Source organism: Rhododendron vialii, chromosome 5a (genome assembly GCF_030253575.1).
Source record: "Rhododendron vialii isolate Sample 1 chromosome 5a, ASM3025357v1".
Taxonomy (NCBI): Eukaryota; Viridiplantae; Streptophyta; class Magnoliopsida; order Ericales; family Ericaceae; genus Rhododendron; species Rhododendron vialii.
The window spans coordinates 42,142,819-42,162,985 of NC_080561.1; the positions used below are offsets into that span (position 1 = coordinate 42,142,819).

A 20,167-nucleotide genomic window follows, 5' to 3' on the forward strand; every position below is an offset into this window, starting at 1 on the left:
ACTAGCTAGCAAGTCTGTAAATATGTTAGTAACAGAATCTTCTTCTGAAAGTCGGTCTTAGTCATCCGACGGTGCCGAGTAGCCTAGCCTAGCCAGAGGGGCAGTGAGCCAAATATTTGGACTTTTGTCAATCTAAAGACATAAACAACCCGTTAAGAATCAAACAAACGGGGAGGAGGGGCATGAACAAAAAATCGTTCATGCTCTCTCTCTATATATAATGTAACGGTCCTAATGGATATGGCCCTTGCATATGAGCTCTTGTCTAAACTTTAGAGCTCGAAAACATGATTTGAATTGTTCGCTTTGTAGAGGTCGCGGCGCGTAAATTAACTTTTAAAAAATCAACCAACTTCATCAGACAACAACATTAGCTTAACGAAGAAACCAAATTATATATCCTGCTGCGTATTTTTGAAATTCTACTTACGTTAATTTACAGTGAAAAAAAAAAGTGATTCTCTCGTTAGGTTAACGACGTCCGATTGACTTAAATTTTTGCAAGATAATTGTAGGCAAGATATGCAAAAGCGAATTATTCGGATTATATTTTTAAGCTCGATCAGAACGAGGCCCATATAGATGACACAACAGTCTGTTATGCCTTCGGGCACAGAAGGATCTCGTCTCCAAATACGATCTAATTAATGTACGTTTCTTGGAATGTGTAACATAATACTATAAAAATGAGAGCAAAACATTACCGTACAATACAATGATGTTACCACGACTTTTTAATGAATAGATATGTAGACATAATCATAAAATCTTACTTAGCTTATAAGCCTCGATTTCATTTGTGGGTTGGCTTTCACCCTTGTGAACGAAGCAGCCATCAAATTGAAACGGTCTCCATTGGCCGACGATGTAATATCTTAAATTGATGGAACCTGGATTCGCTGAATTTAAGGTTTCATGTTTTGATGATGTTGGACATATAATAAATTATCTAATTAAATTTGGAGATATAATAAATTAACTAATTAAATTTAGGGATAAGGAAAAAGTCATTCAATTTGTAATAATGACGAAAAACAAAAGGGGGAAAGGAGGGGTAGTTATGGCATGTTTTAGTGAAGAGCAATTAAATGGGATACAGGTTTTAAAAAAAAAATTAGAGGGTGTTCCATTAACCCTTCTTTTTATAAAAGTTCTTTTTCTTCAATTTTCAAACTCAAATATAATCAAAATGAAAAATAATTTTTTAATTTTTTTTTGCACCGTATAAAAGATCTCAATGAAATCTATCTAAAAAGATCCATATTGGTAGAAAAATTATTTATGTAAACTAAAAAGATCCATATTGGTAGAAAAATTATTTATGTAAACACATAATTTTTGGACTTAAAATTTACCATCCTTTTTAAAAATTCACTTTTTGAAAAAGTGGAACACTCTCTTACTCTAATAATAATAGGATACAAATCCTCTTATGGGAAACACGTACTTAAAAAATAGGAATATTAGCGGAACAGTTCATGTTTTAGAACTCATTGAAATCAATGGTAACACCGAAAATCATATTAATCGGATATTGTTTAACATGAGGGTAAAATTAAAAATCAAATATCGTCTGACGTTCTCGACGGATTTCAAGTAATGAAAGATATCGATCATGAAATGGTCCCGTGAGCCGTGAGCCGTGAGCCCTTCATACAGATTACTCCCATTATTGTACCAAATATCCAATACTGCCCAAATGGGTGGTCCTAATACAACTGTTTCTTGCTGTTCGGGTTTCACTCGTAGAGGAGTCTGATTTTCCTTTTCTATTTTTTGATCATCGTAAAGGAGTCTGATCCTTCCACCACCATATTAAGAAGACATATTTGCAAATTTCTCATGGCTTCATTAATCCAGTTACACAGCTCCGTTTCCTCAATTGTGTCCCCACCTTAAGTCACATAATCCATTCAAATGTCTCGCAATCGTGTTCTCAATATATCCTTGCTCTCTAGATTTTTATTAGTTTAGGATATGCTTCAAAAACTTTTTCGTGCTCTCACTCGCGCTTTCGAAAGCATAGACAAATTATGTGACCTAACTGCGTCCCACCATCAATCACGTGAAAACAATACTTCTACAAGCTGCAAAGGGCAATATGTAGGGTAGGGCTATAACAGAAGGTTGGTTATTGTGGCCAACTCATCTCTCTTTGTCCCCTACACAGAGAATTTTACGCTACAAGGAATAGTACGTTTGTTGGCGCTTGAATAACACCGTTAGTTAAAAACTTGTTAAACGCCGCCAAATGTTCAGAGGCATTTTATACCAAGCATCGGGGACGCAGCCATCGTCGTATATTTCCGGAGCTTAAAAAACGCCGGGGTAAAAGTTTTGCTGGCGTTTTTAAAAACGCCGTTTAAAAGGTTCAGCCGTGTTCCAAACGCCATTTAATTCAGTTTTTCTTGCAGTGTAAGTACAACCTTGAAGAGTAAAGAGATGAACTGAAGGGTGAGACTCCAAAATAGGGAAATGGAAAGTTGGGTGATTTGGCCTAGCTTTGTTACTGAATGATTTTTTTTAGTAATTTTTTGAACTTTTATTAATGAGTTAGAAAAAGAAAAAAACATTAAGCTAACAGGAATTTTTTATAAAAGCGAAAAATAAATCGAAAAAACCTTTTGCTCTTAATGGACTTTTAAAAGTTTTTTTGTCACAAACTTTTATTTCTTGGATTTCTTTTGTCCAGACATACTAATAATATATAACAAACCAAACAAAAGTCTAGAAAAAAAAATATTCTCGATATGGATCATGAACAGAAGAGGCTAGCTAGATGATCCCAAGATTGGTGAGGAAGAGCTTAGGCCCTCCTTCGAGGGAGCCAATCTTGGGGGCTAATTGGGACACAACAAGTTGAGATATAGAAATCATTTGATATGATATCAGGATTTGATAAAAATAAAAATCCCGCACCATCTCATGTTCTCTCAACGAGTTTTAAAAAATTGATTAATCTGAGTTTGAAGATGCACTAATTAAAAAGTACCCCTACGATCATCGTTGGTACCACGAGCCCTCCATACAGATTGGTCCTATTCGAGAGTTGTGGGTGCAGTATCAATAATGCTATTGATTAAATAAGGGGTAATTTAAATGTTAGTCCTTTTTTCGGACGCTGTTTTTGGAACTATATATTACGCTTAAATAAATGGAAACTATAAAATGAAAAACCTAAATGACCAGTTACTCATTTTTATGATAAATGTAAAGGCAGCTAGGATTTCACTAAATCTGCCCTCAATTTTTGAATTCAGATTACACAAAATTCACGAGGCACTGATGTGGTAAAGGGTGTTTTCAACATCACAGTTTCTTTTCTACTGATCGGTAGGAAAGTATGTACATATTTCTAAAGAATAACAACTACGTACATCATGACATCTTAATTATTGATATACTTTGGTGATCATCTTAATAAATGGAAAATATGAGATGTGTAGCTAATATATTGATAGAATGTGTCCTATTTGTCATGTAATGAAATGCATTCTACCACTACAATAGTTATGGTGGTAAACTAGATTAGCCTAAATTGGTTTGGTTTGGACTCCTTCGTTTAATTTCGAACCTTCAAAAAACTCTGGCTGGTACAAGCGTTTATCAAATCTACACCAATAATTGTTAGGATGGATGATTGAAGTACGATTGCTTCTTACGATCCGGGTTTGGACCACAGGGAAGCCGAATCCTTTCACCATCTTAATAGTCTACAACTATATGTTTTAACTTTTTATGGCTTCAGTACTAATATTGCTGTTAATTAATACAGCTTCATTTCCATTTGTCCCACCACCAATCATTTCTCACACATGAAGACAATATATAGTAGTAGTTGTCCTAGCTAGCTGCAAAGGGCAATGTAGCGTTATACTAGGTTGGTTGTGGGCCTGAGGCCGACCCAAGTACCCAACTCTATTGTCCCTGTCAATTGGAATTCTAACTACAAACTCCAGGTGTTATTGATGGCAAATTTCGTTTTGTTTCCATTTTGGCTCTAAAGAGATTATTATTTTTAATTAATCTATAGAGATTAAGGGTGGGACTCCAAACATATGGGCTAGATGAGCCCAATGCTGTGAAGAGATCAGGCCCTCATTCGAACAAGCCAACCTTGGGCTAATTGTGGCCCAACATGTAAAGGGGGTTGTTCCGCTTTGGCCCCTTAAAAAATAAGTACATATTTGTAATTTTCAATCTTAAAAATAATAGATTTAACGAAATAAAAAAAAATGCAATATGGATCTTATTTGATAGATCGAAATCTATCAAACCTATAAAAAAAAATTAAAAATTGTTTTTAAGCTTGAAAATAGATCTTTATTTTTTAAGTACTTATTTTAGAAAGTGAAACGGGGAATGACTTAGAGATATGGCTTTAGAATGGGCCATGTTCTAGAGAATCTAGACAGATCTCTCGGCCTCAAAATATTGCACCTCTAAATGTTCCGAACTTTCTCGTAACAGAAATTAAAAATAGAAGAAAGGGAGAGAAGAGTCCCACTTCGAGAGGGGAAAACCTCCGATTGGCTCTCATAGAGGAGAACCGGATCTCTGTACTTCACAATAGAAGATTTTAATTAATATTCAACTTCCTTTCATTGATACATAGATATTATATTTTTATCCAACCAATGATAACATCCACTAACTCTAAACAAGCCAAAATTTTGAGCTGACAAGTCGAGCCCTTAATGTAACGACCCTAAAATTTTTGCCCTAATTTTTTTTGAATAAAAATTTGTATTTTTGAATTTTATTAAATAATTAAACTGACTAGTATATGTCAATATTTTTTTTTTACCCATATGTTATAATGATCCAAAAATTTTAGTAAGTTAAATTAAAATTTAATACAAAAATTATTTCTTTATAAAGTTAGTTAATTAATTATAAATTATACTCTACGTTAGCTTAAATCTAATACCTTGGTGTTCCACATGCATCTTAACATTTTTCACCACCTCCAACCAAATCTCTCATCTCTCTCTCTCTCTCCACACCAAGCCAAACATCCCCCTATTCCTATTTTTAGGCTAACCTTTTTATCTTTTCCAACCGTTAAATACAACCTTATCCCCTTCCTCCTTGCATCCCACTCCACCCCATCTCTATATATACCTCCCTCCCTCCGGAAATAACAACACAAAAAACCATCGCCACTGAAAAAAAAATAGTGGGAGTTCGAGCTCCGCCTATGAAGGTCGAGAAAAAAAAAAGTGAGATGGATTTTCAGTTCGCATTTACCGAAACCGTTTGCCGTATTTTTTTCCCGATTGAATTCGAGATATTATAATCCCTCTCCTACCTCTCCCTAAATTTATAAATGTCCTAATTGTTAATTGTAACGAAACCGGCAGCCAACGAACCGAAAACAAGTTTCTTGTTTTGTTTTCGTTTGCCACTGTTCTTGGGCGTGTGTTTAGGAAAAATTTACATAGAAATTACAGTTAACCCCCTGGAGATATTTAATGTAATGTTTCAGCCCAAATCATTTTATGCTGGTTATCTTATTGCAGTTACACCCCTGAGATTGTTTAATATCGAAATTTGGCCCAAATGAGTTATTGACTTAAAACGATTAGGCCCTTAGGTTACTTAAGTGTACGGTTTCGACTCCATTATTATATTATCACTTATATGTTAATCTAATTTCATAAAATACAAGCCTAGACTTACTAGTAATTGAATAGATTAATTTTTTTTATCAATAAAGATTTTCGTTAATAATATTTAACTTTTTGGCCATACAAGATTAAGAGCAACGACACACTCTTAAAATGTTACGTGGATTTTGTTTGATATTATCTTGTTATTGTTGTTCCAATAAAATCTTACCTTATTTATCTTGTTTCGAAATCATGATTATTGTGCTAGATTGGACCCTAGAGACATGGGGTGGTATGCAAATAGAATTCACCTAAATGATGTTAGGTAATGGATAAATTGGAAAGTTTTATTTTTTTGCCTGCAGGCGGGATTTTGAGATGTGATGAGTTGGATATAATGATTTGGAACTGGCAAAGTACGCCCAATGATAATTGAGGAATTGAAACTGGCGAGAGTCCAGTGATGAATTGATACTGGCGGGAGTCTAGTGATGATTGTAAAGTGGTGAATAAGATAGGCGAACCCTAGTTATGTAACGGCATGATAAGCTTACCCTTTGTTGTAGTTATTGGGATGCACACTCGGTACATAACTTAGATGTATCTGCGACAGCAAAAGGAATTGATCTCATGGGACGGGACATGGCTAGCGGTTGGGGAGGAAAGATCTCGCGGATGAGATCTTAGATCATACGATAGGATGATGGATAGTAATAAATCAATTTATGTGGAAAATCTTTGTTTTACTTCTTTGTACCATATTTATCCTATTGCTTGCTAGCTGTAAAGTAAGAGGGGTAGTTGGGTTGGATTATTCTACCGGGTGAATTATCACTCACGGATATGTCTGTATCTTGGCAAATTGGTTGCTTCGGCGATCAATTTGCCAGCGGATGCAGGATTCAATGGTGGAGCGGTATTGAGACAAGAGGAAAACCAGGAGCAAAGATCAAGTATGCTTGGAATCCGTATCAAGCCTAGAGTCGGCTCTGAAGTTAATGTATTTTGAGTCAGTAAATTTATCTTGAGATTGTAATAGCTAAACTGTATTTTGGAAAATTTTATTTATTTAGCAAAATTTTCTTAAGAAAGTATTTTATTTTGCTCCCGAAAAATCGGGGTGTTACACTTAACGAGTCGAGTTTAATCATTTACTACACGAGCTTCTTTAATCGAGCAGAGGCCTTTCTTAACGAGTTGAGCTAGCCGAGCTCCACTTGGCTCGTTTGCTAAACGAGTTGATAACTCGAGCTCGAACTTGACGCGTTTACTAAACGAGCCGAGCCGAGCCGAGCATTAACAAGTCGAGCTGAGCCGAGCTTGCGAGCTACTCGGTTTATTTACACCCCTACCACTAACCCACTACTTATAAAATAGGAAAACTAACCTATCTCACTACTCCTAGCACTACTTAATTGTTACGTAAAACAAACTAAATAGTAGTACAGAAATAAATTGGTAACAGAAATACTAGTAATTGGTAGTAACACTAAACTAATGAATTGAATCAAGCCTAACAAAGCACTGCAGGTGCGGTGGGGAGAAGACTCTAGCGGAGTGGAGGCCGTTCCTATCTCATGTTTCCAGATACACTCACCACGTGTCAACACACATGTTCCTCACCCGTTCAATTGGAAATGATTTATATGCCGAGAGCAATCTGTGTAATTTTATCCGTTCCAACTTTTTTAAGATGGTACGATTTTGTAAAGAGTCGATCTATTACCGATAAGGATTTTTATTAGAAAAAAACTGAGATGCAATACGATCCGGGTTTGAACTGCACCGTTACTTTTTAATTCTCCCTATTAACATACACCTCAGAAATAAAAATAAAAATAAAAAAACCCCTCCCCCCCTCCCCCCCTTCTCTATACTTGCGTTGCTATGAAAAATTTGGGTTGCAAGAAGAGGAACTCCTCTGGAAATCATATCATGAGAAGGAGATCTAAAAAGAGAGAAGCTGAATCAAACTCTTTTTTCAACGTGGCTGAGGCTCGGAGAGAAGGAAAGAACACTTCCAACTATGATGGTAATATTGGAGAGACCATTAGTACTATTGGTAGCTCTCAGTGTCATCAGTATTGCTATTCAGTTTTGGATTCATTGCCTCTTCCCCAACCAACTTGGTCTACTACTGCACCTTCAATAATTACTATTTCCACACGGCCACCACAACCATCGCCCGCGGCCCATGAATTTTCTTACTGTTGGTGGATGGGATTTTTGAATAGTAACTTGGAACAAGGAAATAACTTGATGGGGTACAACACTATGGGCTTTAGGGGAAGCCCATATCCGCCACCTTAATTGGGATGCAAATATGAACTGGCCGCTCCCTGTGTTCTGTCTTCTCTGTATAATAACGTACATTTACCTCCTCCTGTAATTAAACTTGATGTGCTACACGGCCTGTGTATCGAGCAACGTAAATCTCTTATGTCATTGTGTGAGTGTTTTTCTTGCTTTCCTTGCATTCATTCATCTTTATAGCTCGCCTCGTAAATCGAATGTGCTGGCTCGAATCGTTATGTTTCCGGCATATAGCTCAACATGCAGAGTCTGATTCCTCCACTGGTCAATTTATTTTCCTCTACCCACAGATTATTTCCTTTGTGAAAGCTGCTTCAAGCTTTGAACGGCTGAAGAGCTGATGCTGGATACTTCATTTGGGCCACTTTCTACCCTTCCCAGCGGCCCAGTAGTAAGTGGTAATCCAATAAGCAAACCTGTGGGCCATTTAATGGGCCTTGATTGCGTTTACACTTTCGAGCAATTCTGAGGCCCAAACCCTTTTAGCAGCGAACAGACCATCTTGTGCTTTTCCCAGCTTTGGATAGGGCTGTAAACAAGCCGAGCCGAGCTTTGTCAAGCTCGAGAACAGGTCGTGCTTAGTCATTTAATTATTAAATGAGCCTCTTTAATCGAGCTAAGCCTCCCTTAACGAGCCAAGTTTTTGTCGTAACGTGCTGAAAGCTCGAGCTCAAGCTCGACTTGTTTGCTAAATGAGCCGCTGAGCCGAGCGCTAACAAGCCGAGCCGAGTTCGCGAGTTGCTCGGTTCGTTTAGGTCAATGTTTCTCTTCCTTAGCAGTAATTCATTTTTACGCCGATTGAGCAAGATATGTACTCTCTCCCTTGTGGGCCTGGCTTATGTACTAATTGCTTCTTTAGATTGGTCAATGCATTTGAAGTTTTATTGGATTTAACTACGACAAGGGTACTGTATAAAAAAATAAACAGACGTCCCACCAGTAAATGAAAAACGATCACTCAATGGATAGAATTTCTTCAGCTGAGATGGAAATATTTTCTTTTCATTATTTTTTTTTTTCGAAAGTGTCGTAAACAATAGGAGGATGGTAGTAGTAACGGGGTTTTACTTGCCAAGCTCGAAGATAACTTTCACCGACGGTTAAAAAGAAAACAAAAAGAAGAACTCTCAATTGTTTCGCTGAATCTCACCCGAATATCCGATTATCAAAGCAAACGATGGACTACAGTACTTCCTGTTTCTCCTTTTTTACTACTTTGCAGACAAGAAGTTTCTTTCGTCTCATCAAAATCATGGTTATCAATCAACCTAGCTACGAGAGCCACAAGCTTGATCAGCATATCCGAATTATGAGGTGGGGTGTGCACGTGAGCTAGGGTTGCAAGTTGCAACCCATGCAATTAATTTGAGGCATCAATACTACAGGGTAATTGACATGGACACAAGGCCGATGGGTCAATTCAAATAGGCACCCATAACCTAACCTTGTACCATTTCGGACCCATTTGATGGACATATTCCGTAATTAGCAAATTATTCTACAATCACACGCAATTATGAAATACTTTTCTACACACATTAATTCGCATTCACGCGAAAACCCACAACCCATGTACACCATTAGGTCCTCACATGAATGTGCGTGTGCGTGTTCGTGCAAAGTGTGTGTATGTAACTGTGAGTGGTAATATATAAACTTTTTGTAACTAGTAAATTAGTAATTGGTGATAAGGGACACAGCGAAGTTCACCAGTATTTCCTTCTCAGGTTGTTTGGCGGCTATGGATTTGCATTTTGCATTATGCAGATTTGCATATTTTAGACGTTTGAGAGCGTGTAGTTTCTAGGATGGTTACTACGAGAATGCATTATGAAAATTGAACTGCAAAATGCAAAATTCAAAAATTACTCGGATGAGCTTTTTGGATTTTATCGAACATTACTTTCTACGAAATCTATTTTGCACACGTACATTATCCCCGCACTTTTACTTATTCTGATTATGATTTGAAAAGACAAATCCTGTTGATGATTTATTAAAGACGACAAATCTTCAATCGACAGCTTCTATCCTGAGAAATTTTGAGATGGCCTACCAAATCACTCGAGATGAGCTTTTTGGATTTTATAGAACATTACTTTCTACGAAATCTATTTCGCACACATTATCCCCTCACTTTTACTTATTCTGATTATAATGAAAAGACAAATCTTGTTGATGATTTATTAAAGAAATTTTGTTCAATTGACCGGTTCAATCCTGAGAAATTCTGAGAGGGCCTACCAAAACATTCCATGACTCATACTACTACTATTCAAGCTGTAGCCTACGAGCGAATGTTAGGTGCAACTCTTTTTTCTTGCCCAATGTAGACAGACAGTTAAAGGATGGAATTCATTCCATTAGGTCAAGTTTCTCAATCGCATAAAATGACAAGGCTGGATCAAATAAGTTTGCATTATGGAGGGAAAGAAAGAAATGTAACCGTGGGTCCGTAGGCCACTACTAGGCCCAATACCGTTTTACTGACCTTCTTAAAAAATAAGTACTTATTTTCAATTTTCAAGTTTAAAAAAATGTGCTTACAAAAATTATTTTTCAATTTTTTTTTGCATCATTTCAAACAATATTCATATTGTATATTTTTATATTTTAATTAGCCCATTATTTTTAAGCTTGAAAATTGCAAAAAAAGTGTTTTTTTGGCTTAGTGGAACGGAGAAGTGCATCCGCAATAGGGATGGGTCAAAATCAATTTTGATGTCATTGGCTTGGATCGTCATAACAGATGTGGGGGATGGTTATTCATGATTCTTTGGGCAGATTCAGAGCAGCTCGTTCGGTTCATATTCCACAATTGGTTGATCTTGGTGAAACTTTGGCTGCTCAGGAAAGTTGTAAATTTGCAGAGGAATTGGGTTTTGAGCACATCGTGTTAGGAGATTCCAAGCAGGACGTACAACTGATTTAGAGACAAATGGAGGAACACAACAGATTATCTGTGGTCTTGGAAGACATCGATCGCGTTCGGCCCGCTCTTACGGAGTCCTTGGTGCAGTTTATTCGACGTGGTGGCAATGAAGTTGCTCATTGCTTGGCACAAAATTTTGTGAGAGGGAGTTATTCTTATACTTGGAAATTTATCCCTCCATAGTGGCTTCTATCCTCCCTTAAAGAGGGACGGATGCCCTAGCCTATTTGATGTTTTTGACTTCGATTCTTCTGTAATTGAGATCCTATCATTTTGACAAATTAAAAAAAAAAATGCAATGATATACATTTTTCTAATTCTATCAGCAAAATAAAATGATTATACTTATTAGTTCTCCAATTTCCCAATTATTTTCTCGTGCTTGATAAATTTCTCCATAAACGCATGATTCGAACACTCCACTTTTTGGATGCACGTGTTATTAAGCCAAAACTAATACTAATATCGACAAAGGCCAGCCATATAGCATGACCTGTTGATCAAGAAAATTTTGAAAAAATTTATGCGTATCAGTTCGATTAGTATATGAAGTAATGGGATAAGTTTGCCCTGCTGCCTTCATTGGGCCTCCGCAAGTAGGCAATGGATCGAACTAATTCCCAAAATTAATCGAGCTATGCGTAAATTAGCCCAGACACCTGAGTTATCCGAAGAAAAAAGTTTGTCCTATCGCATGGCCTTCTCTCCCAATTGTACGTGAACTAATGACGATTTCGGATGCTTACAAAATAATACTACGACGGAAAGATGATCATGTGTTTACCTGGTATTAGTAGACGACAGCGCATGTAAAGAGAAGACATGTAGGTGGATGTTTTGTTTTACGTTGATTTCCTCCATGTATGTAGATGTAGTCTTTTGATCAATTGACCTTTAGTCACATAAAATTCTTCGAAATGGCCTACGCTCGCGCTGTTAATTATCGCTCTACGCTTGCGCTCTCAATTCTCCCACTCATGAATTTTAGTTGTTTTAGAGGTTTTCGAGAGATGCTTTCACGCTTGTACTCACGCGACGTCTATCATTGAGTAGTATCATTGTTCTAGGCCACGAATGCAATCCATATTAATTGCAAGGATCCATCGATCTAAAATTAGTGGAGGAGGGAGAATGGATGCAAAGTACGTAGAACAACATTCAAAGGTGATAAGAGTCAGTGTTGTGGAGAAATCGGCCAATCAAAAAATGTATGAAAAATTGGAAAAAAAAAAAAAAAAAGGAGAAAAAAAGAAGACAAGACACAAAGATTTAGATGGTTCTCTAAACGTGATATTGGGTATATGATCCATCTATGAATTACAACTATATGTTTCATTATGAACTGTATGAAAAGAGTACAATTAAAATCCCATAATAATATGTGAGGTGACAAATCAAATCGAATCAAGTTTCACAAGTCCAAGAACCGCCCTTATTTACTTTAGTCAAGATTGTTTGAGTCAAGCAATAACAAAGGAATCAAAAGATCCAACAAATGATGGGGGTAGAGTGTAAAGGCCATGCCTAGTTTCCTTCCAGCACCCCATCAACAAATGATGGGGTTTTTACTTAGTTCATTGTATGTACGTTACCCAATCCCAATAATTGTGTTCTCCTTAATTTCTTGTGGGATCGATCGGCCTTTGTTATTTATTTACTTTTGGTTTTCTTTGGAGTGTGTCCAAACATGCACCATGTACACGATCGAGCTGCAACTACTCCATGGAGTGTGTCCAACTGGTCTGCATGTTTAATGCATCAACTGCCTGCATTAACCTCTCTCTCTCTCTCTCTCTCTCTCTCTCTCTCTCTCTCTCTCTCTCATATCCACAGCTTGAAGCTGAAGTGCACAGCTGGGGTTTAGGGCTCCACACGCCTAGTTCCAATATTGAGCAACCATTGAACAAACCTACGTGCCAAACGATCTTTTGAACTTTAACACTCTCAACTTTCAGAATTTTTTTTTAAAAAAAAACCCCCATAAAACTCTTGTTAAAGGGACAATAATAATAGGATAAACTCTCGTGAAAACAAACACGTAAACACTCACAATGCGCACTCTGAGACAACGTGTGTTGTGTGTTTGTGAGAATGCGTTTGTGGTTCTAGCATGTGGGTGGGGACCATGTGTGTTGCGAGCGTTAGTTTGTGTGAATGAATTTGTGATTATAGCAAAATTACTCCCAAAAATTGGCGTATGATATATACGTTTGTAATTATTGGAGCACCGTCATGTAATACTCTAGTTTCCCATCACACATATCATGTAGAAGAGATTGGGTTGGAAACTGGGGCACCACGTGGCGGTTTACGCTTAATATTTTTTTCTTCAACCAGTGATGGCCGGGGATTCTCCTTCGATGTTTTTTTTGAAGTAGAGAGGGCAATATGGGAAACACGGTTGGGTGTTGCGGAGTTGCTATCAGAATAACAGACAGGAGGATACTAGTCAAACAGTCAACGATTCGCCAGCCTGGCATCACTTCAGCTGCCACTACCGAGGCGTGAGAAAATGACAAAGTTGTCCTTCATTCCCTTAGATCAATATTAGTATAATTTCTCTTTTTTTGACCAAAAAGTTACAAAAGAATTGTTACATTAACCAATAAAAACAAGACTGAGTTGGCCAAACTTTTTCTCTTTTCTTCATCTTATTAAAAAAAAAAAAGAGTACTATTTTTGTTTGTTTTTTTTAAACTTCTCTCATTTCGAATAACTTTTTTTTCCGATTTCGTCCCAATGAAATTCGAGATGCCAAATATTTTGATTATAAGGCAACTAAGATATAATGAAGAAAGTAAGTCAAATTCATTTCATAAAAAATTTTAATCAACAAAAATAAATCATATAGTTCATTAGAAACAAAAATAAGTCAGGATTAAAAGGTCAGCCCACACTATGTCCGATTGAATAGTGAAAATGTGAAGATTGAATCTGACTCTCTCGTAGCGGTGAACCTCACCATGGAAGGAAACCCAGGCAACCACCCCCAGAGTGTGCTGATCAATGAAATCCATGGCCTTCTGACTCAGACTAACACTACGATTGGGCATATCTATCGTTCGGCCAATCAATGCGCCGACCACCTTGCCAGGATGGGTGCGGAACGCACAGAAGAGATCGTGTTTGTTATGGACATGCCCATCGCGATAAGGGAATTTGTAATTAGAGATAGCCTGAATATCAGGCAAGTGCTTGACTAGGTTGCGAGTTCTTGTGCTCTAGTTTTTAAAACTCTGGTTGTACTCTTATGTGGTACTCTCTTTAAGTTTTATTGAATTTTCCGCTTGACCGAAAAAAAAGAATAGTGGAGTTGATGAATTTTTTTGGTGGGGTTTGATTAGAGAGAATTGGCGATGGTCATTGTCCATGATTCCAATCCTAGAGCTAAATAAAATGAATCCATAAAAACATGTCGGTATTGTTATATGTGTAAAGTCTGATTCAGTTTGGTTTGCATTTCACTAACCATTCGGCATTCGATGTCACATGGATTTAGAGGGAAGTGCTCCCAAAATTAGTGTGAGCCATGAATGTATTCATAGCACCAACAATATTTGAATAACTGAGAAGCTGTTCGGGCGGAAATTTCAATAATCTAAAAATTAGAAGGGATCTATATGGGTAATTTATCAAGGGGAAAAAACATTCCATTATTAACAAAGAGTAGTAGTACAGTACTAGACAAAGGGACCCTTTTTTTTTAATCAGTCAATTTCAATACGCATGAAGGTGAAGATTACATTGCTAATACAGGAGTGCACCAAACTACCTAATTCGGAACCGTAAGACACCCTTTTATTATTCGAGAAAAGCGAATGTCCCTTTCCTTAATTTGGAAGAATTTATGGTGGCGTCAGATACGATAAAAATGAAATGTCAGTGCTACATGCAGTATGTTTTCTTGGTGGGTCTGGAAATTCGTGGTGTCTTCAAATATTTTATCTCATTACTGTACAAGAGGCATGTTTCATTCGTTTTATTTATTCAAACAATAATAAGGAACTAAACAAGGTGTTTAATTTTATTTAGTGAAGGTGTTTGCCTATTCATCTTAGACAGAGAAGGAGGACAAGGTTCTATATATAGAAAAAAATAGTAAGGAATTGAAATTGATTTTGGCGCTCTACTTTTTGTACGTATGCGATCCACTTTGTATATGGAGTTACTAGTAATTTCACGTTAAAAGTAATGTTAAAGCATCCAACTGCAAACTAATTGGGAGAGAGTGGAGAGGCCGCCCAGGCTCATATACTAGTTTTGGACTAATTAATCGATGTGGGACAAACTCCAGCAAGTAAGGCGCTTGCATACAAAAGAGAAGCGCCAATTTTTTTTTTTGCTTGGCAAAAGAATTTTATTAATCTTTGAAAAAGAGATATTAAGATTAAACGGATCAAGGGCACAAAAACTAGCGCCACCCGAGACCCAAGAAACCAGGAAGGCAAGATGCCAACCAAAAGCAAAATCCTACAAAGAGCACCCAAGCCGAACCTCCTAAGACACGCACCTCGAAACCAAAGAAACTATGGAGCGCCAAAATTAATCAGCATCCTAATAGTAATCATGTTTCTTTTAAAAGGTACGAGAATCATTTCTGTATATATTAGTGGAACTAATCGCAAACGGGACATTACATCAATTATGTGATAGTTAAATAACTAAAAACCCATAAAACAATGCCGTTCAAAAAAAAAAAAAAACCCCCACAAAACAATAGCCCAAAAAAAGCTCCTTAATCGAGAACATTAAATAAATAACCAAAGAAGCCTCTCTGTGAAGATTGGAACACTAATCAATTTTGTCTTCTTCGGCAAGAATTATTCAAGATTAATTCTGCCCCATATATGAACTCTCTGTTGGAATATCCTATTACGTTTTCTTGAAGGTCTTGAAATTTGTGGCGTCTTGAATTTTTTTATCTCGTTAAGGTACAATATCTTTCCATTATTTATTCAAAGAATTAGGAACTAAACAAGGTGTTTAACTTGTATTTAGTGAAGGTGTTTACCCCGGGGGAGGGTTCTATATATAGTAATATATCTGGCTCTTCTTCTTCTTTTTTTTTCTGAAAATTATTACTCCAATATACATATATTTGCAGAATTTCAAGAACGAGCAATAATTCAAGGAGTAGTGCGATAAGAGAGACTCTCCAAATGAAGATTGAATAATAATCAATTTTACCTCTAGCAAGATTTGGCCTCCTAACCTCTCAGTTGGAGCGTCCCGTTAAGTGTTCTTGGAGGTCTTGAAATTTGTAGGAGTCTTGATTATTTTATCTAATAATAGTACAAGATCTTCAATTATTATTCAATTTAATTAAGAATAGGGAACTAATTAACAAGGTGTTCAACCTCTATTTAGTGAAGGTGTTTACTTAATGTTAGAGAGACGGGAGAGGGTAAATGATTCTATATAAAATAATCATGTAATAAAATGTTAGGGAGACGGGGAGAGGGTAAATGATTCTATATAAAATAATCATGTAATAAAATTATAAGAACAAGATATTAATTAGTCATGTAATAAAATTATAAGAACAGATATTAATTAGTCGTGAATAATCCACAATGACTAAAATAAATTCAGCAAGAAATAACCTTATAATAGGAAATAAATAAATAATTAAAGAAAGGCTCCTTATACGCTGATAAAACATTAATCTGATAGGCATAAACCAACCATTGACCAAGATTTTATTTGGCTTGGCTAATATCTGTTTGGATGACCAGTTTGCTAGGACTACGAGCACCCAAGTACACCGAATTACTGCAAATACCAGGATATACATCCCAAGCGGGTCCAACTACAAACAACCCAACTCCCACGGGATTCATAATCCTATGATCTAAAAATTAAGATAAGGCTGTTAGAGAAAAACGGTGTCATCCTTCTCATGATCCAAGAACCTAGTCCTACTAGGGTATATAATCATTCCCGTGCAACGGAAACGTGTACACGACTCTGACACCCTAATTTGCTTGAGCTCTATGTATACAATTTTCTCCATAAACACAACTAATCAGGCATTGGATCGAGGAGTGTCGATTGGCACCACACCAATGTCAAATTCTCTTTTGCAAATCATCGACATTAACCGCGCCGGAAACCGACTCATCATAATCAATTCTTTCTTTCGATTTAGATTCCACCTCCTGCCGTCAATTGAAAGAGTACTAGAGGGTGATCAGTAATAATAATCTTGTTTTGGTTCCTCGAGCAATAATTCACCCAGTCACCAATTGACCTTGTTGGGAAAAAATAATGCAAAAAAAGTGATGGTTGTGCAGTATTCAAGAGAATTCATGAACGGCCACCAAATGTTCGGTCCCATTTACAGCTACAAATCAAGTGGGCACGTAGTTTTCCGTCAATCCAATCCTATGATTTGTGGAAGTGTCACATTTATAGGTTCTTGTCTTTACATATCGATATCATCCAAAATGTTTAGGATTTGTGAGAGGGAAGGGATAGGATTAAAGCAAGATAGACCATTCGAATTGAGCCCAGTATTTGAGCTCGTTCGAGTAGTATTTAAGAACTCGAGCTCAATTTAAGTATCAAAGGAGCCTTTTTAAACGGGCCGATCGATAGAGCTCATGCATATGAGTCGAGCTAGAGAAGAGCGAAAAATTGTGTGAGCTTGGGTTATTTATTACTCCATATGGCCAAAAAATATATATATATTCGAGCTCGGCTCGTTTTCGAAATGAAATGAGCCAAAGAGGTCAGACTATTCAAGAAGTTCAAAAGTCTATATATCCCATATATCTACCTGATCAAATAGTACATCCCTATCTTAACTAATTGCTATATATTCTTTCCAGTCAGAAATATTCAAACATCCCACATGAGACCCTTCAATGAAATGAAGGAAATAAAGAGAATCCAACCATGCAATTTGGAAGTGACATTGATCTTAGATTTGTTAGCATTTAAGTGGAATGGACCGTGTTTACCAATTTTTGAACAGTTTTTTTTCCCTAAAACGATAACAGATGATATTATTAATCTCCATCAAAATACATCAAGTAGAAGACTCGTTCCTAGACAGGGAAACTAAGCAACCACGACGGTGGGGACTCAGCCCTTTGGCTATATCCCAAACCAGACAAACTTTTTTGAGCCAAAAACACACACTTCACCATAAGTTTCGATTGAAATCCAGTTGAAAAAGTAAAAAGAAAAAAAAAACCCATAAATTTTTAATGACTCATCTCTTATTGGTCCAATAACTTGTTTTGAGCCTTGAACAACTAACCTTTGATTTGAACAACTAATTAATTACAGTGTTAGGTGAGATCATGTTTTTACTAAATTTAGAACTTAGGTAAATGCAAACATTGGAAAGCCTAACCGTCGATGAAATGTTTTTAATATAATTTAACTGTTTGTGTCCCATAAAAAAGGAGAGTCTACTTCAAGCACGAGATAACAAAAAAAGATAAATTAATTAAGAAAGGAGAAGATTACAGAATGTATAAAACCAAGAATCATTTCTTTTGGCGCAAGAATCGATTAGTCCTAGGAAAACGTTGATACTATATCTAGGGGACTACATATTCGGTGTTATGTTAAATTTCTTTCGATGGGGATAGAACATGCATCGTATGTATAATTCAATCCAATGGGAGATACAGTATATAAAAAACGGGGGATGTGGTATTATTAATCACATCACTAATCGTTTGATTACAATGCAAGGAATCATGCTCATTACTCACTAGTTGTGTTTTTTCTTTTTCTTTTTTTCTGCCGAAATTATGGTTAAATTAAGCGGACGTGATTGACATTACAATATTTTGCAAGGGCAATATCGTCTTTACAAAAAAATTGTCCGGATTTGGTATGTATCTGGTTCCGGTAAAATCCACGATCCCATAGGTTGTCCCCAGACAAACCTTCCCTTCTATTATTCTTTTATCCAATTTATTTATTTATTTTCTCTCTTTATTTCAGTTTGGTCACTTTGGTGTGAAGTTCAATTAATTCTAATATTAATATTAATATTTTATAAAATCCCAATGAATGCATCTGCATCTGAGGAGCCAATCTTGGCCATTGGATCTCTCTCTCTCTCTCTCTCTCTCTCTCTCTCTCTCTCTCTCTCTCATCTGCATCTGAGGAGCCAATCTTGGCCATTGGATCTCTCTCTCTCTCTCTCTGTCTCTCTCTCTCTCTCTCTCTCTCTCTCTCTCTCTCTCTCTCATTTTTCCACTATATAAAGGTTCCTACCTAGACATATATACCCATCCAAAGATACCAATAGGCATATTCTCAAAAACACATTTCTTTGCACTCTCACTGTCTTCTAGTAAAGTTCACTTCATTTCCAGCTCCAAAACAATTAAAATGGCTGCTGAAAATGTAGAGCAACCGCCGGAAAACAAAAACAAGGCGGCGGTCGACGAGCTTTACAAGGCATTGGAGGGTGGTGATGTAGAGAAGGTGGCCGGACTTCTGGCGGCCGACTTAGAATGGTGGTTCCACGGCCCACAAAACTGCCAGCACATGATGAGAGTGCTCACTGGCGAGTCGGGACGAGCCGAGTTCAAGTTCCAGCCTCGGAGCGTCACGGCGATCGACGACCGGGTGATCGTGGAGGGATGGGAAGGATCCCAAGCCTATTGGGTCCATGTTTGGACCCTTAAAAATGGGCTCATAACCCAGTTCAGGGAATACTTCAACACGTGGCTCACCGTGACGGAATTGATCGGGCACCAAAGCCCGACGAGGTGGCAGAGCCAGCCTCGGGATCTCGCAAACCGATCATTACCGGGACTTGTTCTTGCAATCTGATCATACAACTCGATCTCGATCAAATGTCACATGATAAATCACAGTTGTTTTATACGTACGTTTCGGGTCCTAACTAAGTGTGTGGACTCCGACTAATATGAAAATGTTATGATTTATTATGTGACAGGAAAGTTGTGTCCCTACTAGATCTCAAGTGTTACTGTTTTTGTTTTTATTTTTATTGTCACTGGAAGCTTGGAATTAACCTGTCATGGGTCAAGTGTGATGTAATTGTAAAAATCTTTATTAAGAAAAGGGATGTAATGTCTGCGGGTGTGTTGGAAAGATGATGTATATTTTTGAACGCATGTGTTTTGGACGTGAAGTTTTACTATAGAGTATCTTGCACGTGACGTTGGGATTTTTTTTTTTTTTTTTGGAGGAATCATAAACCCATATATATTAAACAAAAACAAAATACATGAAAAGAAAGGTAGCAAAACACATATCCGGTGTGGAACCTACGTATTTGCTCGTCTAAGTGAGGGAAATAGTACTTAGTAATCAG

General features: G+C 37.0%; 1 protein-coding gene across 1 annotated transcript; it reads left to right on the top strand.

The window, feature by feature from the left end:
• The first annotated feature begins 19,093 nt into the window (after positions 1-19,093).
• Positions 19,094-19,963, top strand: LOC131326117 (senescence associated gene 20). The gene has a single exon (XM_058358722.1). It carries the CDS (start codon positions 19,213-19,215, stop codon positions 19,657-19,659), a length of 447 nt encoding a protein of 148 aa, XP_058214705.1. The 5' UTR covers positions 19,094-19,212; the 3' UTR covers positions 19,660-19,963.
• The last annotated feature ends 204 nt before the right edge of the window (positions 19,964-20,167 follow it).

Coding starts and splice junctions, on each gene's coding strand:
- LOC131326117 (XM_058358722.1), top strand. CDS start 19,213: ATGGCTGCTGAAAATGTAGAGCAACCGCCGGAAAACAAAAACAAGGCG.